The 18,036-nt window shown below is 39.1% G+C and overlaps 1 protein-coding gene across 1 annotated transcript in view; it reads left to right on the top strand.

Annotated features, from left to right (window-relative positions):
* LOC124619633 (tRNA (cytosine(34)-C(5))-methyltransferase) overlaps positions 1-18,036 on the top strand; it is a 79,143-nt gene that overhangs the window by 10,332 nt on the left and 50,775 nt on the right. The window contains exons 3-8 of the mRNA XM_047146146.1: positions 2,503-2,738; positions 7,207-7,384; positions 7,465-7,546; positions 8,401-8,541; positions 8,635-8,764; positions 8,898-9,028. Of these exons, the coding sequence (XP_047002102.1) occupies positions 2,503-2,738; positions 7,207-7,384; positions 7,465-7,546; positions 8,401-8,541; positions 8,635-8,764; positions 8,898-9,028 (898 nt within the window). The remainder of the gene's footprint in view (positions 1-2,502; positions 2,739-7,206; positions 7,385-7,464; positions 7,547-8,400; positions 8,542-8,634; positions 8,765-8,897; positions 9,029-18,036) is intronic.

Here is an 18,036-nt window from a genome sequence, read left to right as displayed (position 1 = left end):
ATCACCATAGTTTCGATACCTCACAGAGGTGCCGTGGTGATATATGTAGTGTCCTATTTTTGCTCCAAAATCAGAAAAATGAAATTATCAGAAAATAAATGTACTCAGTTGATCATAATTCTAATAGGATAGCAAAAAAATTATCTTTTCTATGTTGCTATAAAAAATGCACCTGTGTGTGTTGCCCTCTTTTGACATCCATATCGTAGAACCCAGCCCCTACAGTTTCAAATCAAAACCTTCATTGATGGAGGACAGAGGGCTACCATACCGTATAACATCCATAATGTGCTGTGGATGTGGATTGCGCAGTTATAGGGGCATTCACAGACAAACCATGCTTACATTTATTACCTACTTTGATTTGTTGAACTATGAACTTTATGCTGATTATATTTGCTATCTACTTGTAATTTGCTTGTATTAATTACAAATAATGAAACTGCAGTATTCTCTGTTATTTTTAATGGAAATTTGTGGTAAGGTCTTATGGGACCAAACTCCTGAGGTCATCGGTCACTTAATGTTTAATGTCAAACTATTTTGTATAAAGCATTATTGGATTTTTTGCCGAGTCAGTCCAGGGTAAAACCTCAAGCTTTCGACGATTATCTCCATTGTCTTTGACAGGAACAACTGTCAAAACTGTTGCTGTGGTGATATTAGTCCATGGATGGCTTCTGATTGGTCAGTAATTATGGAGTACAGTTGCAGATGGTGTCAGCATCTGCACTGGTGCTACCACCACTCCTGTCATAGCGTAAACATTGTGACAAATATGTCTGCCTCTTCCTTGCATTGGGAACTTGCCTCCGTCGGCAACTTGCCCCCGCCGGCGACTTCTTGCCCCCCGCCGGCGACTTCTTGCCCCCGCCGGCGACTTCTTGCCCCCGCCGGCGACTTCTTGCCCCCGCCGGCGACTTGTTTCATGTGTTCAAGGAAATGCTCAAGAGCTACTACACCATGTGACCAGACCATAACTGTGTTATCAACGTATAGTGATTAAAATAAGATGGATGAAGGGGAGCCAAATTTAATGAATGCTCCTCAAAAAAGTTTGCCATTGCTAGAAACAACAGAGAACACACAGCCTTTCATCCATCATTTCATAAAATTTACTGCCATATATAAGGAAGATGTGGTTGTCAATGCTCAGCCAGCAGTTTCAGTGTGTCCTCCACAGGAACTTTTGTAAATAGTGAGACCACATCCAACCTGACTGAAATATTATTTGGGACAACTCTAATCTGTTTAGTGTTCTTAACAAACAACTGAGTGTTTGGATCTGTTGTTTGCAGCTGTTGGCTATTGAAATAGCCTTAGTTAAATATTTGGCCAGCGTGTAGGTCGGAGAACCAATAGCACTCACATTTGGCCTCGATGGAATACCGTCCTTGTGGGCTTTAGATAATCTGTGCAGCCTGGGACGTCTAGGAGCCCGTGCGCTAAGATTTTTGATGAAAACTTCTGGTAGACCAGAATTCTTCAGAAGCTCTACAGCTTTCTTGTTGTATGACAGTGTTGGGGGACCCATGTTAGGCATTTGTCTGTGCCATCATCAGGCAACAGTGCAGCTTTGCTGTAATATTCAGTGATATTAAGAACAACTGTGTCATTTCCCTTGTCAGCCTGAAGTACCACAAGATCTTCATCTCTCCACACCACATGGAGCCCCCCCTCTCTCTGCTCTGCTGATGTTAGATTTGGGTAAATTTTTAGACAACATAGTTGCGTGGAGATAACAGCGATTGGTTTACTTATAATCAATTATTCAAAATGACAGTCACAATCACAATATTTATTTTGTCGCCAACCGGTTTCAACCCGCGATGGGGTCATCTTCAGGGCAATTTACACCATTTGGTCGCTCGCTGGAGTAGTTACCAACCGTGCACAGGCAGGATGACGATTCCAGGGAGCACCCAAATGGTGTAAATTGCCCTGAAGATGACCCCCATCGCGGGTTGAAACCGGTTGGCGACAAAATAAATATTGTGATTGTGACTGTCATTTTGAATAATTGATTAGATTTGAGTGGCTTGGCTGAGGATAAAATGAGACTGGTGGTAAGTCTTATGTCATCGGCATTGTCTTGTGAGAGATGCCACAGTCCTGCAGCAAATGTGACAGTCAGCTGCTTCAGAAGAAGACGATGGAGGTAATTCTTGAAGACTTCAGGTTTTATCCTGAAATGACGTGGAAAGAAGTCTGAGAATATTTTATATTACAGTGCTGCCAGAAAGGACTTTTCTCTTACATCAAACTGTTTTTATGAATAGCAAGAAGAGGTTGGCAAACATAGGAAGTAGGGTCAGCCTTATTGAGCCCCAGCCATGGGAATTCATTTTTTTTTTTTTTTTTTACACTGAACAGCAGTCTATATTTTCCTCTTTTTGAGTAAAAAGAAGCTAATTGTCTGCCTTTTCTTTACTGGAATGTATTCTACAAGGTTACTGAATAATTTAGTCACATTTAATTCTTTCAAAATAAAATTTATTACAGATGCAAAAAATCTGCCCAGAGGAAGAATGGGATGCTTTTATGGCTACAATAAAACAAAATCTGCCAACTGCTTTTCGAATTACTGGCTCAAAAGTGGAAGCCAGAGCTCTACTAAGATTTGTTCAAAGTAATTTCTTTAACAACTTCCTGAATCCTGGAAAGCTTGAAGGTGATTCCGAAGAGAAGCAGGATGCAGAAAATGTTGAGCAGAGGATAAAACCAATATGTCTACCATGGTAAGCTTTGCTTCCACTTTTCACTACTGATTAATTTTCTAAGTGACGGAATTTGAAGTAGGGAAGTATACTCGCGTAAAAAAAGTGTAAGTTAACTAACTGTTACTTTCTTTTACACAAGATGAATTATGTAACATGTTAGAATGTCCAATGAAACTCTTATATCACAGAGAGTTTGAGTCTCATTCAAAACTTAACACTTTGAGGACCAGCCATTTAGAAAAATTTTCAGTCCAGAAGAGCAGCTATTTATGTAATTATTTAAGACTTTACTGGCACATTTGTGTTTGATACATCTTAAAGGGTAACACATGCTTAAAAAGACCAATATTGTGTATAAAAGCGTAGGTTTTCTTGTAGCTATACTGTATGTATATCAATTTCAACCATTAGCTTTTCCTATTTGTGTGTTTCAAACTACTTAACAGTGATGTTGCTATTGTCTGACTACATTCTGTGGCCTATGCTGTGAATATCTGTTGTCACTAGCTGGCGAGACTGTGTGACATGTGCTATGATTGGCTGACAATAAAACACATTGTGCAACACAGTCTCGATTTCAGTGCTTCAGAAACTAACAAGCTGCATTTGATGGAATTCATATTCATACTTTTGTAATACGAAAATGTAGAGTGTACACATTGCTGTGCATCAAAGATCTTTCCAAACATTTTTATTTTTCCCCTAAAGGGCAGGGAAGTTCACTGTCTGTGTATAAAACCTTTACCATTCAAGGGATTGCTAAGTTTTACAGCTCCGAGGGAAAGTACATTGTCACTCAACATGGAAAAAAGTACTTTCAACAAGGAAAAGGTGCATTTTCAGCTGGGGAATAGTGTATTTTTAACTGGGAAATTTGGGAAAAATTTGAGGTTCCCCCCCCCCCCCCCCCCCCTTGTCTGCGTATAAGTCCTGACTAATCTCCCTCTGTTCCTTCACAAATGAATCTCTCTTGACTCCACAGAATGATTCTCTTCGTACATTCATCTGTAAAGAAAGCAGTTGCCAGTACAATCACAGAAGTCTAGTGGAAGGAGGCCTCTGTGTTTGTAGTAGTTCTTGCACATAGTAGATTTTCCTGAAATCTTCATATTTTGACAACTGTTCCTGTAGTGACTTAAATTGTTTTTCTGTGTGTTGGCAATTGTTTGTGAAAATGACACTCTGGACGACAGTTCTTTGATTGGTTTTGAAAGTGTCATCGATAGAAGGGGGATTGTCATCCTGCTGAATGTAATTTACCATTGGTGTTTTCACAGAAATTGCAGATCATTTCCTCTCAGTATCCAACCTAATGCACTGAGAAATCGGCACCAGTGATTCACAAAGGTGTTTTGGAGTGGAGTGTTTCATGATTCTCCAATAGTGATCATCACCTGTCATCTCAATGGCAAATTCTCAGTTATTATCCGTAGGATTGATGAGCTGCTGTTTTCTTTCATCCTGCTATTTCACATTTCTGGATAATAGACTGATTTGCGTAAGTGGATGCCTGTAGTTTGGCCAAGGCCCTTCCAAGGCACGTCGACATCCATTCAGACTGATGAGTTCAGTTTGGTCATCTACTAACACAGTGTGTACATATGTGTGTACATCATTTTGGTGTTAGTATTGTTCTTTCTGAACTGTTAGAAGAGTTAGTTCTGGGTCCTACATGCTCCTCAGTCCATCAAGAAACTATTAGGAAACTGCCTTCCCAGTAAAGTTGCTAAGAATTTGTGCGACCAACCCATCAGAACTCCTGATGTATGAAGAACTGGAAACACTCATGCCAGCCCATTTTCTCTGTGGGGGAAAAACTCCTGTATGGGGAGAAAAACTTGACAGCCATTGCTAGTGGACATGAACTGTACAGTAACAGGAATGTGACATGAGAACTCAAAGGAGGTCAAAGGCCAGAAGACAACATGTGATAGAGATGGTTATACAAATACTTCATACAACTAAGAAGCTTCCCTGATGTTCGCTGCCCCAAAAGCAGTTTGCGCCTAAAGATTGGTAATTTTTTATTAATATATTATAAAATCTATAGATCAAAAAAAGTTTCGCATCCCCCGTCCCCAGAACTTCTGAAGATAGACGTTGACTGCGGACATTGTATCACAGACACTTTGACTGTTTAGAGATGTCACTAAACCCACTCAGAGATGTAAACAATGATGCATGAGCAGTGCCTATCAGATGGAGGGGGTCCGACAGCCAATCAGTTCCAGTCATTCCACCAGGAAGGAGGTATACGGCTTGTGTTGTCTGTAGTTCCACTATGCCTAGCCGGTCAATACCACCGTTCAATGGCGTTTTCATTGTTACTTAGTGCCAGGAAGGGCTCTCATCAATGAACGTGTCCAGGCATCTCGGAGTGAACCAAAGTGGTATTGTTCAGACATGGAGCAGATACAGAGACAGGAACTGTCCATGACATGCTTCGCTCAGGCCACCCAAGGGCTGCTACTGCAGTGGATGACTGCTACCTGCGGATTATGGCTCGGAGAAACTCTGACAGCAACGCCACGATGTTGAATAATGCTTTATGTGCAGCCACAAGATGGCCATCCTGTCTACTGCACTACAGAACTGTTTGTGATCCTGTTTCCAAGTTACTGCTATATTAGTGATAATTGGTGAATAGTGACTGAGAGAGCCACAGAAATGGATACACCGCAACACATCACAATGAGACCGCCACGCCAGAAGGACGAAGATGACCACAGCATTTACGAAAAGACTATGTAATATGGGTATGACTTTATAGTAAAGTTGTTTTTGTAATGCCATTTAGTTTTAAGATGAGATTTAACCCTCGAAACATGTCGCTAAATAAATAAGTAATACAATAGTTGACAAAGTTTGTGACTGGTAGCGGTAATTTAAAAAAACCTTTACAAAAAAGATTTATTCATATACACCATTCAGTAGAAGAAAGCACTTTCAGGTTTTCCCAAATTGTCTATTTTTCCGGGCAACTTTTTGCAATTTTTCTTTATTTGTATTGTTACGAACATAAAAAAGCCAAATCGGTCCAGCTGTTCACGGTTGATGCGAACAGCATTTAATTTTTATTCATATAGATTTTTACATCTGGCCTTTGACTCTTTGATACCAGTTGATTGCATATATACTGTACTACTATGAAACTTGAATCTCAGCTGTTGAAGAACATTGTTACTTCCATCACCTCATCCACAGCTATTCTGTCTCACAAGACAGAGTTCAGCAAGAGTTTCCCTTTTCTTATTTACCTGTAAATATTTTCTTGTATCATATTTACTTTTTTTCCTATTTCCAAAGAAATTATTCTTTGAATTCTGGAAGTTTCAGATTTACATCTGTCATATATCATTTTTGTATGGGTCCCTCTCTAGTTGTCGCTGCAGTTGCAGTTTTTGGTGGGTGCTCTCATGTCTTATATTGTTAAATGGTGTTTACCTTTAGCATTTTTAATCAAACAAAATTATTGGAACATGTTTTCAACTACTCTGTGCTAGCTTTAGTACCTTACAACACTAGTTTTGGTTTTACACTCTTAGTTTCACTCGTGCTGTACATTATTGGAAAATGTTCCTGTGTTGTTGTTGTGAGTGGTTTTATTTTGTGTCATCTGTCATCATGCATCACCTATCATCCACTGATTCCAGATGTTTTTCTCAGACTTTTCTAGTTGTATTTGTATCAAACAAAGCATACTGTTAATATATGTTATGTTATTGGTAATGGAAAGTCCTGGATGGACCAATACATAAAAAAGGGAAAGGCAACCGCTCAGCTGTAGTAAATCAATGTGTGGAGCACAGAAACACTCAGTGGAAAACAGCATTCACCCTAGCTTTCGAGCTCTAGTTGTTTTCTTAACAATAGTACAAACATTCACACACATAACCCTACTTACACCCAAATGTACACTTCTGTGGCATTTGGGGAGTGTGTGTTTGGGATGATGTGGGGTTGTATGTGTGAATGTGTGTACTATTGCTGGAAAAAGAGCTAGTGCTCAAAAGCTAGTGTGAATGCTGTTTTCTGTTGTCTGTTTCTGTGCTCCATGCGTCCATCAGCTATAGCCAAGCGGTTGCCTTTTCTTTATTTTACATGTTATAATATTGGATTAGATGACTGATCAAATTTAAGTTCAATTTTCTTTTATTGTAATTTTTATTTAAATGTAATGCTGCCATTTTTGATGATTATAAGTGAAAACAAATTGAGTGGGTTTGTTTCATGTGCATCACAAATTATTGTATTGCAGTTTTTTTTTTTTTTTTGCTCTTGATATGCTTTTTTGAGCATCTTTTATGGCCATTCTCATGATTTTTGCAACAATTCTCCTTTTTTTCTCATAGTACATTGATTGATGGTGATTTCTTTATCTGGTCATGTAAGTTTCAAAGTTTTTAAATCGTGTTGTAATTCCGAAACACACAGTACATTTTTGTATATTGTTCCCCATCTTTACTGAATACTGTGTGTTATCCAGGTACCCCGATGGCCTTGCATGGCAACTGCAGTTAACTCGCAAGGATATAAGACGATCTGAAATATATTTTCGTTTACACAATTTCCTAATTGCAGAGACAGAATGTGGAAACATTAGCCGACAAGAAGTTGTCAGTATGATCCCTCCCTTGTTACTGGATGTTCAGTCGCACCACAAGGTGAGGGCAGTCTTCTGTTGTTCCTGTGTTGTGACTGGCAGCCATGCTGAAAAATTTTGACATGTTCTGTTTGTCCTTAGATTCTTGATATGTGTGCTGCACCAGGATCAAAAACAGCACAATTAATTGAGCTGTTACATTCGGACAGTTCAGACCTGCCAGGTGAGGTTTTTGTAATCACTTTATCGTTTTGAAGACAAGTTCCAGTTGTCTTGTATGCTTACAATGTTTAAATTATTTTTCCAAAAACTCCTATCATCTTTGGAATAAAGAATAAACCTTACTTTGTATAAAATCACATAAATGTTGTAAGTATTGTATTATTTAAATTTGTGAAATGTTTGTTGTCCGTTTTCCCTTAATTTTTCTTCTCTTATATTTCACCCTTCCTGTGTACTGGTACCTAAAACAATACTATTTTGTTTGGGCTTTTTACATGACAGCCCAAATAATATTGGGTGTCAATTATGTGGTGATAATGCTTGTTGTGGGAGTAATAAACTACACATCTGAATGCAACTTTCTGTACCATCAGCACATGCAGTGGTAATTGATGTTAAAATGCTGTAAGTATATGCACTATGCTTTGCTCAAGTTGTCTGGTAAGATGTATGTTGCTTTTGTTTCCTGTGTTGCTATAGCAAGCTGCATCCAAAATTTTTGTATTTTTTTTCATGTTTCCTATAATTTGTGTAATATGCCAAACAAAAATTACAGTAAATGATTATGATAGTTATTAGAAATGATTGGGCTTAATGATGTTACTTGCTGTTGAATTGCATTTCTAGGGGTTTCTCTTTTGGTATGTTAATTATTTTGAAACGTGAATAGTAAAGATTTAAGAACAACTCCTGTTAATACTTGTGAAAGCTCTTTAGACAAAATTAATTTTAATAGATATTTAGGTATGTTCGTGCAAAATGTTGTGAATAATGATTCACCATCTCATTATACATTTTATCCTCATTCCACTGGAATCTCTTAAATTATCTTTTTACAGTATGGCATTCTTACAGATGGATTTGTGATTGCCAATGATGTTGATAATAACCGTTGCTATATGCTAGTCCACCAAGCAAAGCGATTGAACTCACCATGCATAATTGTAACAAACCATGATTCAGTAGTAATGCCAAACCTTACAATCACACAGAAGGGTAAGTGTCTGGAAACCACTGGGCTGTTTTTAGTACACATTGTGCATATTATGTTGCTCATGTCCTTTCTTTTGTTGTGTGTGCAAACCCCAGACGGAAGCAAAGGGATTTTGAAATATGACAGGATACTGTGTGATGTTCCATGTTCTGGAGATGGCACTATGAGGAAGAATCCTGACATATGGGTTAAGTGGAATGCAGCTAATGGGAACAATCTGCATGGGTAATTATAAGCTCAATATACTTTATTCTGGATAGGTGGGATAGGTGTGTAGTTTCACTTTCATTATGAAATTATAAATTAATTTAGTAACTGACTGTATGAATAACATAGCTACCTGCATTATTTTTGGCAGCATTCAGTTCAGAATTCTGCGACGTGGTGTGGAAATGTTGGCAGTAGGAGGTCGCATAGTTTATTCCACGTGTTCTCTCAACCCACTGGAAAATGAAGCTGTACTTCACAGGCTGCTTTCTGAGACTGATGGTGAGGGTCTAACACTGTTTACTATACCCATAAATTACGTTCAACACTGTTTGTAAATTTTTCATGTTAGTTGAAGTTTCATGTTTTTTTATGTGGTTCTGGATTTTACCTGCTCTTTTTCATTTTTACTCAGGAGCATGTAACAAACATAGCTCAGCATATTTTTATACCGGGTAAGTCATGAGGAAAAGTGAATGCTTTTTTTTGGGGGGGGGGGGGGGGGGTGAGAATATTGGTGATTCTGAAGAAAAATTTCATACAGACTCATGCCCTATTCTGAATGGTTTCAGAATTCTTAATATACATTGTTGCTTATTTTCTGCATTATTCAGTACATTGCCATTGTTTACAGTATACCACAGTAGTGTAGATTAATTAAAGGTGAACAACTTGATATGGGACATACCTGGTCTATCAAGTTGGGGAAACTACCTCAAACAAGCCTACAAAAATTATCCAAGCTGCAGTGCCTGCATGTCGTGCATGATTTTCAATGTTCTCTCATTCTCTTCGTTCAAACTATTAGTCCTAGAGGGGGGAAAAAAATAAATAAATATAAAATGAATGGGACTTCTTTGTAGGAAATTTAATGTAGTTCAGTTTTGTGGAGCAACACATTTTAGCTAGAGGTCACGGCTTTCGAGTTATACAGGAAATTATACAAAATTGACATTAAATGTGTTCTATCTTGGGAACTATCCGGAATAGGGCAAATATCCGTAAGCAAGTATTTTGTTCAGAATCACCAAGAAATATCACCCCTCAATGCATGTACCTTCCCTCATGACTCATTGGGTGTACGTTGGTCTTCTTTTCTTTAACATCAGGGAAAAGATTAATTACTGCGTCTGTTAGGATGTGTAGAATAGATACTATCACAAGTACCAGGTGACCAAAAAGTCAGTATAAATTTGAAAACGTAATAAATCACGGAATGCTGTAGATAGAGAGGTAAAAATTGACACACATGCTTGGAATGTCATGGGGTTTTATTAGAACCAAAAAAATAAAACAAAGTTCACAAAATGTCCGACAGATGGCGCTAGACAGCAAAACGTCAGTGACTGCTCATGACAATCGTGTATAAAAGGAGCTGTAATGAGAGAGAGAATCAGATGTGTCAGCAGTCGCAGCATGTTGACGTTACCTGAAAAGGCGCTTTTAGTAAAGCTGTATTATCAGAATGGGGAATGTGCTAGTTCAGTGTTATGATCCTATCGCAGAAGAAGGGGATTCGAACGGGTAAAGGTCCGTTGACAGTGCAGCTGTGGCGAGAATGATTTCGAAGTTCGAAGCCCTGGGTTGTTTAGACGATAGCCCCTTGGTGGCCGACCGAGCACAAGGTGTAATGCTGCTGAGACATTTCAGGAAGAAATGGAGACTGTAGCAGGTTCGTCTATGCATGGGAAGGTCAGCACTCGTGCAGTTGCACGTTGCACCAGCATGCCATACACTACTGTTTGGTTGGCACTGAGGCGTACCCTCCAGTGCTATCCATACAAAATCCACCAGTATCATGAACTGTTACCTGGCGATTTAGTGAAGCGGAGTATTTGCGGTGAGGGCGTTTCAAAACATGGCGGAAGATGACGATCGGTTGAGTAACGTGTTGTCGATCGGCGAAGCTCATTTCACGCTCCGAGGGTCTGTCAATGCCCACAACTGCAGAATGTGGGCTACCGTAAATTCTAGAACTGTCATGGAAACTCCATTGCACGACGAGAAAGTCATGGTATGGGCTGGATTTACCACATCTACCGGTATCGGGCCTTTTTTCTTTGAGGAAATGCGTGAATCTGGTTTTGTAATTGCTACCGTGACGGGTGAGAGGTACGCTGATATGTTACAGAATAGCATCATCCCCAGCCTGGCTGATAAACACCTGTTGGAATGTACGATGTTTATGCAGGATGGTGCTCCACACCATATTGCTAGATGCGTGAAAGATCTCTTGCGCGCATCGTTTGGTGATGATCGTGTGCTCAGCCGCCACTTTTGTCATGCTTGGCTTCCCAGGTTGCCAGACCTCAGACAATATATAAAACAATAGAAGACGTTGAAATGACAACATCTGCTGCTGACAAGAAGAAGAATACTATAAAATCTGTCGCTGCACATTCACTACTAGATGGACCCGCTGTCTTCTGTGGATGTAGACTGAACTTCAGTATTGATCTGAACCATACATTTTCGCATGGTAATGGCTGGCTAACCGTGGCAATTGTACGAGGTGGTACAGGTGTACCCAATGTATCAGGACTGGAAAGCTTCGTCGACCGTGACGTCGTAGCCTATCGCACATACCATGTTTGTGAAAATGCAAATAAAGACTTTGGAAAATCATCTTATATGTCACCCTCACCCTTCTCCTTGTATACCCGCAATAGACGTAATTTTCGCATGGTTACCTGAAGTCGCAAGTGTATCGTGATCGAGCGACATCTCTAGGGATGCTGAAAGACAACATCCGACGCCAGTGCCTCACCGTAACTCCAGACATGCTTTACAGTGCTGTTCACATTATTCCTCGATACAGCTATTGTTGAGGAATGATGGTGAACACATTGAGCATTTCCTGTAAAGAACATCTTTGCGTTCTCTTACTTTGTTATTCTAATTATTGATATTCTGATCAGATGAAGCGCCATCTGTTGGGAATTTTTTGAACTTTTGCATTTTTTTTTGGTTCTAATAAAACCCCATGTCATTTCAAGCATGTGTGTCAATTTATACCTCTCTATCTACATTATTCCGTGATTTATTCAGTTTTCAAATTTATACTGACTTTTTGATCACCTGGTACTTTGATAGCTATAAACAAAGAAACTGAATAAGACATATTTGTTATTTGTCGTTAAAGTCTGTGTGTGAAATGTACACGCACTTGTCTGTTGTTATATACAAAAGTAATTTCTGTTTTGTAAATACACTCTTATTTGATCAGAGATATAGCAGATAAAGAGGCCAAGTATATACTTTTTGCAACAGAATTCCAGCAGTAAATGTGAATGATTCAAATTAATACACAGAAACAGTGTGGTGGCCAAGGTGGGGTTTGGTGCGTGTAAGGGGGGGTGGGGGGAGATTTTTTTGGTTACTGTAAATGATATTGTGAAAAAGTATTTGTTTAGTATACAGGCTAATAATATACTTTGTATACCAACTTTTGCAAACACTGCAGTATTCTGTGTAAGCAAAATTGATTCAGATTATGTATGGGAATGCATTAATATCTACTGTCTGTGTTGACAGTTGTTGAGTTTTAACTGTTTTCAGATTGCATATCAAGGCTGGGTGATATTTGTTGCATACTTTTCATTTCTTCATTTTATGTATCGCTGTTTCCTCTCTGTCCTACTGTTTCCTTTTACATTTTCACTGAGTTTGATATCGATAACTTCCTATTCATCAAATTTTTGTTGCATTTATCTACTGTAATAGCACAGCTGTGTTGTATCAATGTACTGGTGATTGTCATTTACCATATGACTCTCTCTCTCTCTCTCTCTCTCTCTCTCTCTCTCTCTAGCAGTGCATTGTTGTTCAGCATGTCAGTTATTTCTGTGTTGCTATTTATGTCCCCTGCATTTCTAGATATTGCATTCTTGACACCTTTCTGTTCAGCCACATGAGAGAAAACTCAGATGGATATTCAGGAACAACTTGGTTCAATTATCTTTCCAGCCATGCTTATTTGGGTTTTGCATGTTTCCATTGAGTTACCACCAAATTTATGATAACATAGCTTTCAATAGCACATTTCTAAACATGAAAAAAAAGGAGGATATATGCACTTTTGTTGTTATCCTTACGCAATCTACCACAATAGAAAGTCTGCCTCATAAATGGATGCTTAGCAGCAGAAATAATGCTGAATTGTTGTTTTGGTCAAAACCTTAATGAAGGTGGTTTGCCATTGTGTTCCTATTAGCTGTTGTAAAGTGTGCATCTGTATTATGTAGATGAATGCATAGAGTGTTTCTACAGCGCAGTGTTATGCTTTAGTAGTAAGGATGGAGAGGAGAGAGTGTGAAATGCCTGTGCTCACTTCTCTCAAATTACACTTGAGTGCATCACTGAGCTTGACCTACCCATATTTTAAACAGATCACCACAACAAAGTACCACATCCTTACTTCATGAAGCACTGCAAAGGGATTTAGTATTTAACACAGGATATACCACTTGGTGCAAGTTCTGGTGTGCAAAAGTATTTTATCACTTCATTCTCCCCCATTTGTGGAGAAATAATGGTAATGAAAATTCATTCTACCAACAGGATTTGAACTGGTGTGTTTTAGCAACCTTGGAAAAGAAGTAGGCCAGTCTTCCATAGTAGGTGCTAAAGAACATTATGAAGAGTTCCTTATCCTCCACACTTGTGATGGAGGAACAGATAATCATCTCAACCTTACAGTAGCACAGGGTGTATACGACCTGGGAGATCCGGGAAAAACCCGGGAATTTTTTTCATCTGGGAGAAAACCGGGAAAAACCCGGGAATTTTTTTTAGAATTCCGGGAATTTTTCATTGTTTTAGTTTTCAGTTAAATTTTTGTAACTTTGACTGGTAGAACCAATACTCTAACAAAGACTATTACTGTATCTCGCTACTGCAGAGTACTACTGCAGTAATAAAAAACAAACGAGAGGAAAAAAAAACGAAAATAAAACTTAAGTTGCAAAGGAAATGCGCCATATACAACAACAAAACACAGTGCTCATTTAAGTGTCTGCCAACAGTAAGGAAGATTATGCAATGTTTCACAACAACAAATTGCCTCCGATGAGTGTGACGTCACAACTTTTTACATTAGATTCGTTTGAGTGGTTGCGAGCGAGCTTACGCGCATGTGCAGTTGAGTCACGTTAGAGTAGTACCTTCTCCCACTTTGGCTGCAGAAGTGTGGCAGTTAGCTATATAAGCAATAGCAGTAAGCAGCTAGATGCTATCTGGAAAAATTTTACTGGTGCACCTAAGCTGCCAGATTCACATATGCACAACAGGCACGGAACTAGGGGGCGGGAGCAAACCAGGGTACTGCCCTGGGCGGCAGTTTCAGGGGGGAATGGCGCCAAAGTCATATTATTGAGGAAAAAGACCTTGTTTCACAAAGCGCCTAGCGTCCAGCGCGCATTGGTCTATCGATTACTCATATGATTTTGAATGCATCCCTGCTGGGTTTTGAACATTTTAGAACAAATTCTAAATTGATTTCTGAAAGAATAGTAAGTTGATTTTTGAATGTGTGCATAGTGTATGTGATGTCTCTGCCAGCAGAATCCCCGTCACATCTAGAAATAAACTTACATGCAGACAAAAGGGTACGGGTCTATAAGAGCTGAGTGGAATAAAGCCAAACGGGTGAGTGCCAATCGCTATTTATGTGGTTGACTGGGTTTGCAAATGGTCAGCGTTGTCATAACTACTAGCGAATTCCATAGATTCAGACTACCAGAGTTGAAATAAATGACTAACAGGAGTAACAGGCAACAAAGATTGCTTATTTTCTCCCCCGTGTATCCGAGAAAATGAAATTTTGACGGACAATTTTTGATCAGACTGCTACACCACTAAGGGCCAGTTATACAGTCCCCGGCTAACAGCTGCTAAAGTTCTATTCTGGGAGTAGCGCGGAAATCGCGTTGTACGAACACGGGTAATAACGCCTAACCGGTGAATAAATTCGGAATAACTAAAGTGGCTGGGTTATTGAAGTTAACCAAAGAATAAGTTTTGACACTGAAAGGAATAGTTACAGAATTAGTGATGACAAGATTGTCTGTTAGAACGAGGAAGGATAAGAAACGGGGACTCTCACAAATTACAGAAGAATATGAAGATTCAAAATTTATATAAAAATTTCATACTACTACTTTTCGATCTCATGCTTCAGAAGCGAGAGAGTATGAATGAGATGTGAAACTATTTCCTAACATAAAACTTTTTCTTGTAGTAGGCCTAACAGGCATTTGGTATTGGTACTTCGTAAATTATATTCTGTCGTGTTATAAAAATGACCATTTGTGCTAAAACAGTCTCGTTTTTTTTGGTGTGTGTAACAACTGCAGCAATATTAGACAGGCCTATTTCGTTTTATCTATAGTTCAATTCTTTTATCTTGGCGGCTCGCGCATGTCCGCCCAGACGCGGGAGATTGCTGCGTTGCCAGTTGCACACGACGCACGCGCCAATAGAAGCAGCGCCATAGTATAGCATAGTTCGCAAGCTTACGTTTAGGAGGGAGTGCGCAGTTCAGTTCATGAAGTAAAGCCACCACGGCCGCATTAACCCTTTCGCTGCTACAAACACGTGCTCCATGCATTCCGCGCTGTGTGCGATTTTGTCACTGCACTGCTCGCCTGGATTCTTCAAAATTTTGTGCAATGGTTTACTACATTTAATGCTGCATAATAACTGCGTTGAACATCGAAACAAAATTAAGTCATTTATGGGGGGAAGGTATCAGTCAAGAAGACGTGTAAAAATCAAATTTTTGGGCCAAATAGTTTTTGTCAAAGCAGTGGGAACACCATGTGTCTGCACAGGCGAGCAGTGCAGCGATGACAAAATCGCGCACAGCGCGGAATGCGGCGAGCACGTGTCTTGAGCAGCGAAAGGGTTAATGAAGAGACAAAGCACTAGAAATTTCGAAAAATTGCATTCAAACGAATATAATTCGTGGCGTAAGGCACTTCGATATTGTTTTTAAATAATGAAAATATTAAGCACCGCACAAGGTTTGAACTCATAACCTTCCGCGTAGCAGCCCAACACCTTAACCGTTACGCTAACGCACCTCGTCTGACTACATAACGCCATAAGGAGTATACCACGTCACGCAAAATACTGACAAACACTGTTGGTATGACTATGAATTATTCACGCTTCGTCGAAGTACAATAGGAAATAAACAATTACCGCTGTTCTTTATTGCGAAAAAGCGGTTCGTGAGAATGATACAAACACCTTTCCTTGCTATCGCCTGAATTAGGAGGCTTATTGCTTGTTTGGTTTAATTAATTAATAGAATATGAAGCAATTGGTATAAAGAATGCTTTTTCCAAACTTTCTATAAAAGAATGTCTGCTATCAAGACATTGCTTTTGTTCAATTACTTTATTTATGACTGAACGTTTCTAAAACTGAAGACACTCATCCATGCTCTGCACTGCAGTCGAGATGTGGCAACGTCGTTCTCTGTTCATTGGCTGACTGTGTTTTGTGACGTCAGATGCGCAGAACGAACCTAAACTCGGCCGCCAACATAAATGACGCGCACTTTAGCAGTGACAAAATACACGTAATCAGATTGAGAAACCACACCAGTCTTGGGTACAATTTGCATCAACAGCTTTTCTAATATTAGACAATGAAATTTCGTTTCTTCATGTAGCAAAACGTTGACGAACTTGAATGAGGTAATAGATTGTTTCCCAGAAAGAAAAAGCTAGCTATATAAAGCTGTGACAATATTACAGAGAAAAAAAGGTAGAGCTTAAGGATTGAAGAAATGTGTACTGTCTTGCTTGTCTCTTGTCTTTACTCATTTTATGTATCCCCTATTTAATTTTCTCTCACACAAAACAGCAATTTATTAGCTAATAGGCAGTAAAGACTGCAAATTTTCTGAAGAGTTCTTTTCTGCCAGTTACAAATAACCCCATCCAGCATTAATTGCGTGATTTTTTAAAATAGGGTCAGGATTTCAAACTGGCCGACTGGGAGCAAGAGAGGCACCACAGGACATTTTAATTTCCACTGGCGTGAATATAGTTTGATGGCATCCATTACAAAATATTACGTGTCTGAATTCCACAGAGCGAAATCAGAGACATGCGATGGAAGAATGTTGTGTGAAGAGGCGTGGCACTGCACTTTGGCACACTTAAGACCAAATAACGTTCCTCGAACATATATGTTTTATGTATCAGACTCTTCAGAAAGATGTGAGCTACAAAATGAAGATATTTTTGAAACGTCGATTTTTTTGAATTTTTGGCGTCCTACCACAAACGCTTGAGGGAGGGAGAGCACCACTATCTAATATTGCCCCAGTTCGGAAATATCGTAGATCCGGACCTGATGCACAGAGCAGTCCGAGTTGTAGTGGGGAGGTGGTAGTTCCACGTGACCCGTGTTTACGTTAAGTGATTTTGCTGTTTCCTTTTCGTTTATTGCTCTCACGTCAAATGAAAACAAAACAGATTTCTGTGGCCGGGAGCTATCAAGTGAATTAAAATACATTCGCATAATTATGGAAGGCCAAAATATGTAATTAGTTTCAGATTTTATTTTGTTTCCACCTTTCTGACAGTCAAGCGTTAATCGCCTTGCAGAACAATGAAGTTATTTTTGTCGGTTTGTTAAAGAAATTTGAATTTTATTAATCTTTTCTGCTGAGGCAGTCAATTTTTTTGAAATGAAGTGTTTAGTTCCACTCTATTGGCTAGTTTCAACTGTGCGCTGCATTTCAAGTTCACGTTTACATCTTCTAGCACGTATGGCATTATGCCTTGATAAAGAACCAAACATGAGATAATGCAGTACTGGTACTCGAAGAAAATTTACATATGAATCTGGACACATGAATGTGCACTTTAAGCAGAATGATGCATTTTAGTATAGTTCACAAAATTCCCATGCTTGTGGAGTATCCTCTAATGTTTTGTTTCTTTTATGACGTAATGTTAGATTTTTTAATGTTTTACACATACAAACTTACAGGTTTCCTGCGTCATCGTAGCTGCGCAATCGCGGCGACGCCTGTTATTTGGCGCTCTCTGGCAACTGCTGAAACGAATCTATTTCTAACAAGTCGCGGGAAAATATTCCGAATGGTTGTTTGGAAAGTGTTACTTTCAAAGTAAATTTCCTTTTACCCTAGATGAACTCCGTGCGCGAATGTCCGATGAATTTCTTAAAACACAGAGCGTTTGACTCTCATTCAAAAATCAAATCTTTAAGGACGACCATTTAGAATATTTTAGAGCCCAGAACAACAGACA

Source organism: Schistocerca americana, chromosome 6, assembly GCF_021461395.2.
Source record: "Schistocerca americana isolate TAMUIC-IGC-003095 chromosome 6, iqSchAmer2.1, whole genome shotgun sequence".
NCBI lineage: Eukaryota > Metazoa > Arthropoda > Insecta > Orthoptera > Acrididae > Schistocerca > Schistocerca americana.
This window is presented reverse-complemented; position numbering and strand designations above follow the sequence as displayed.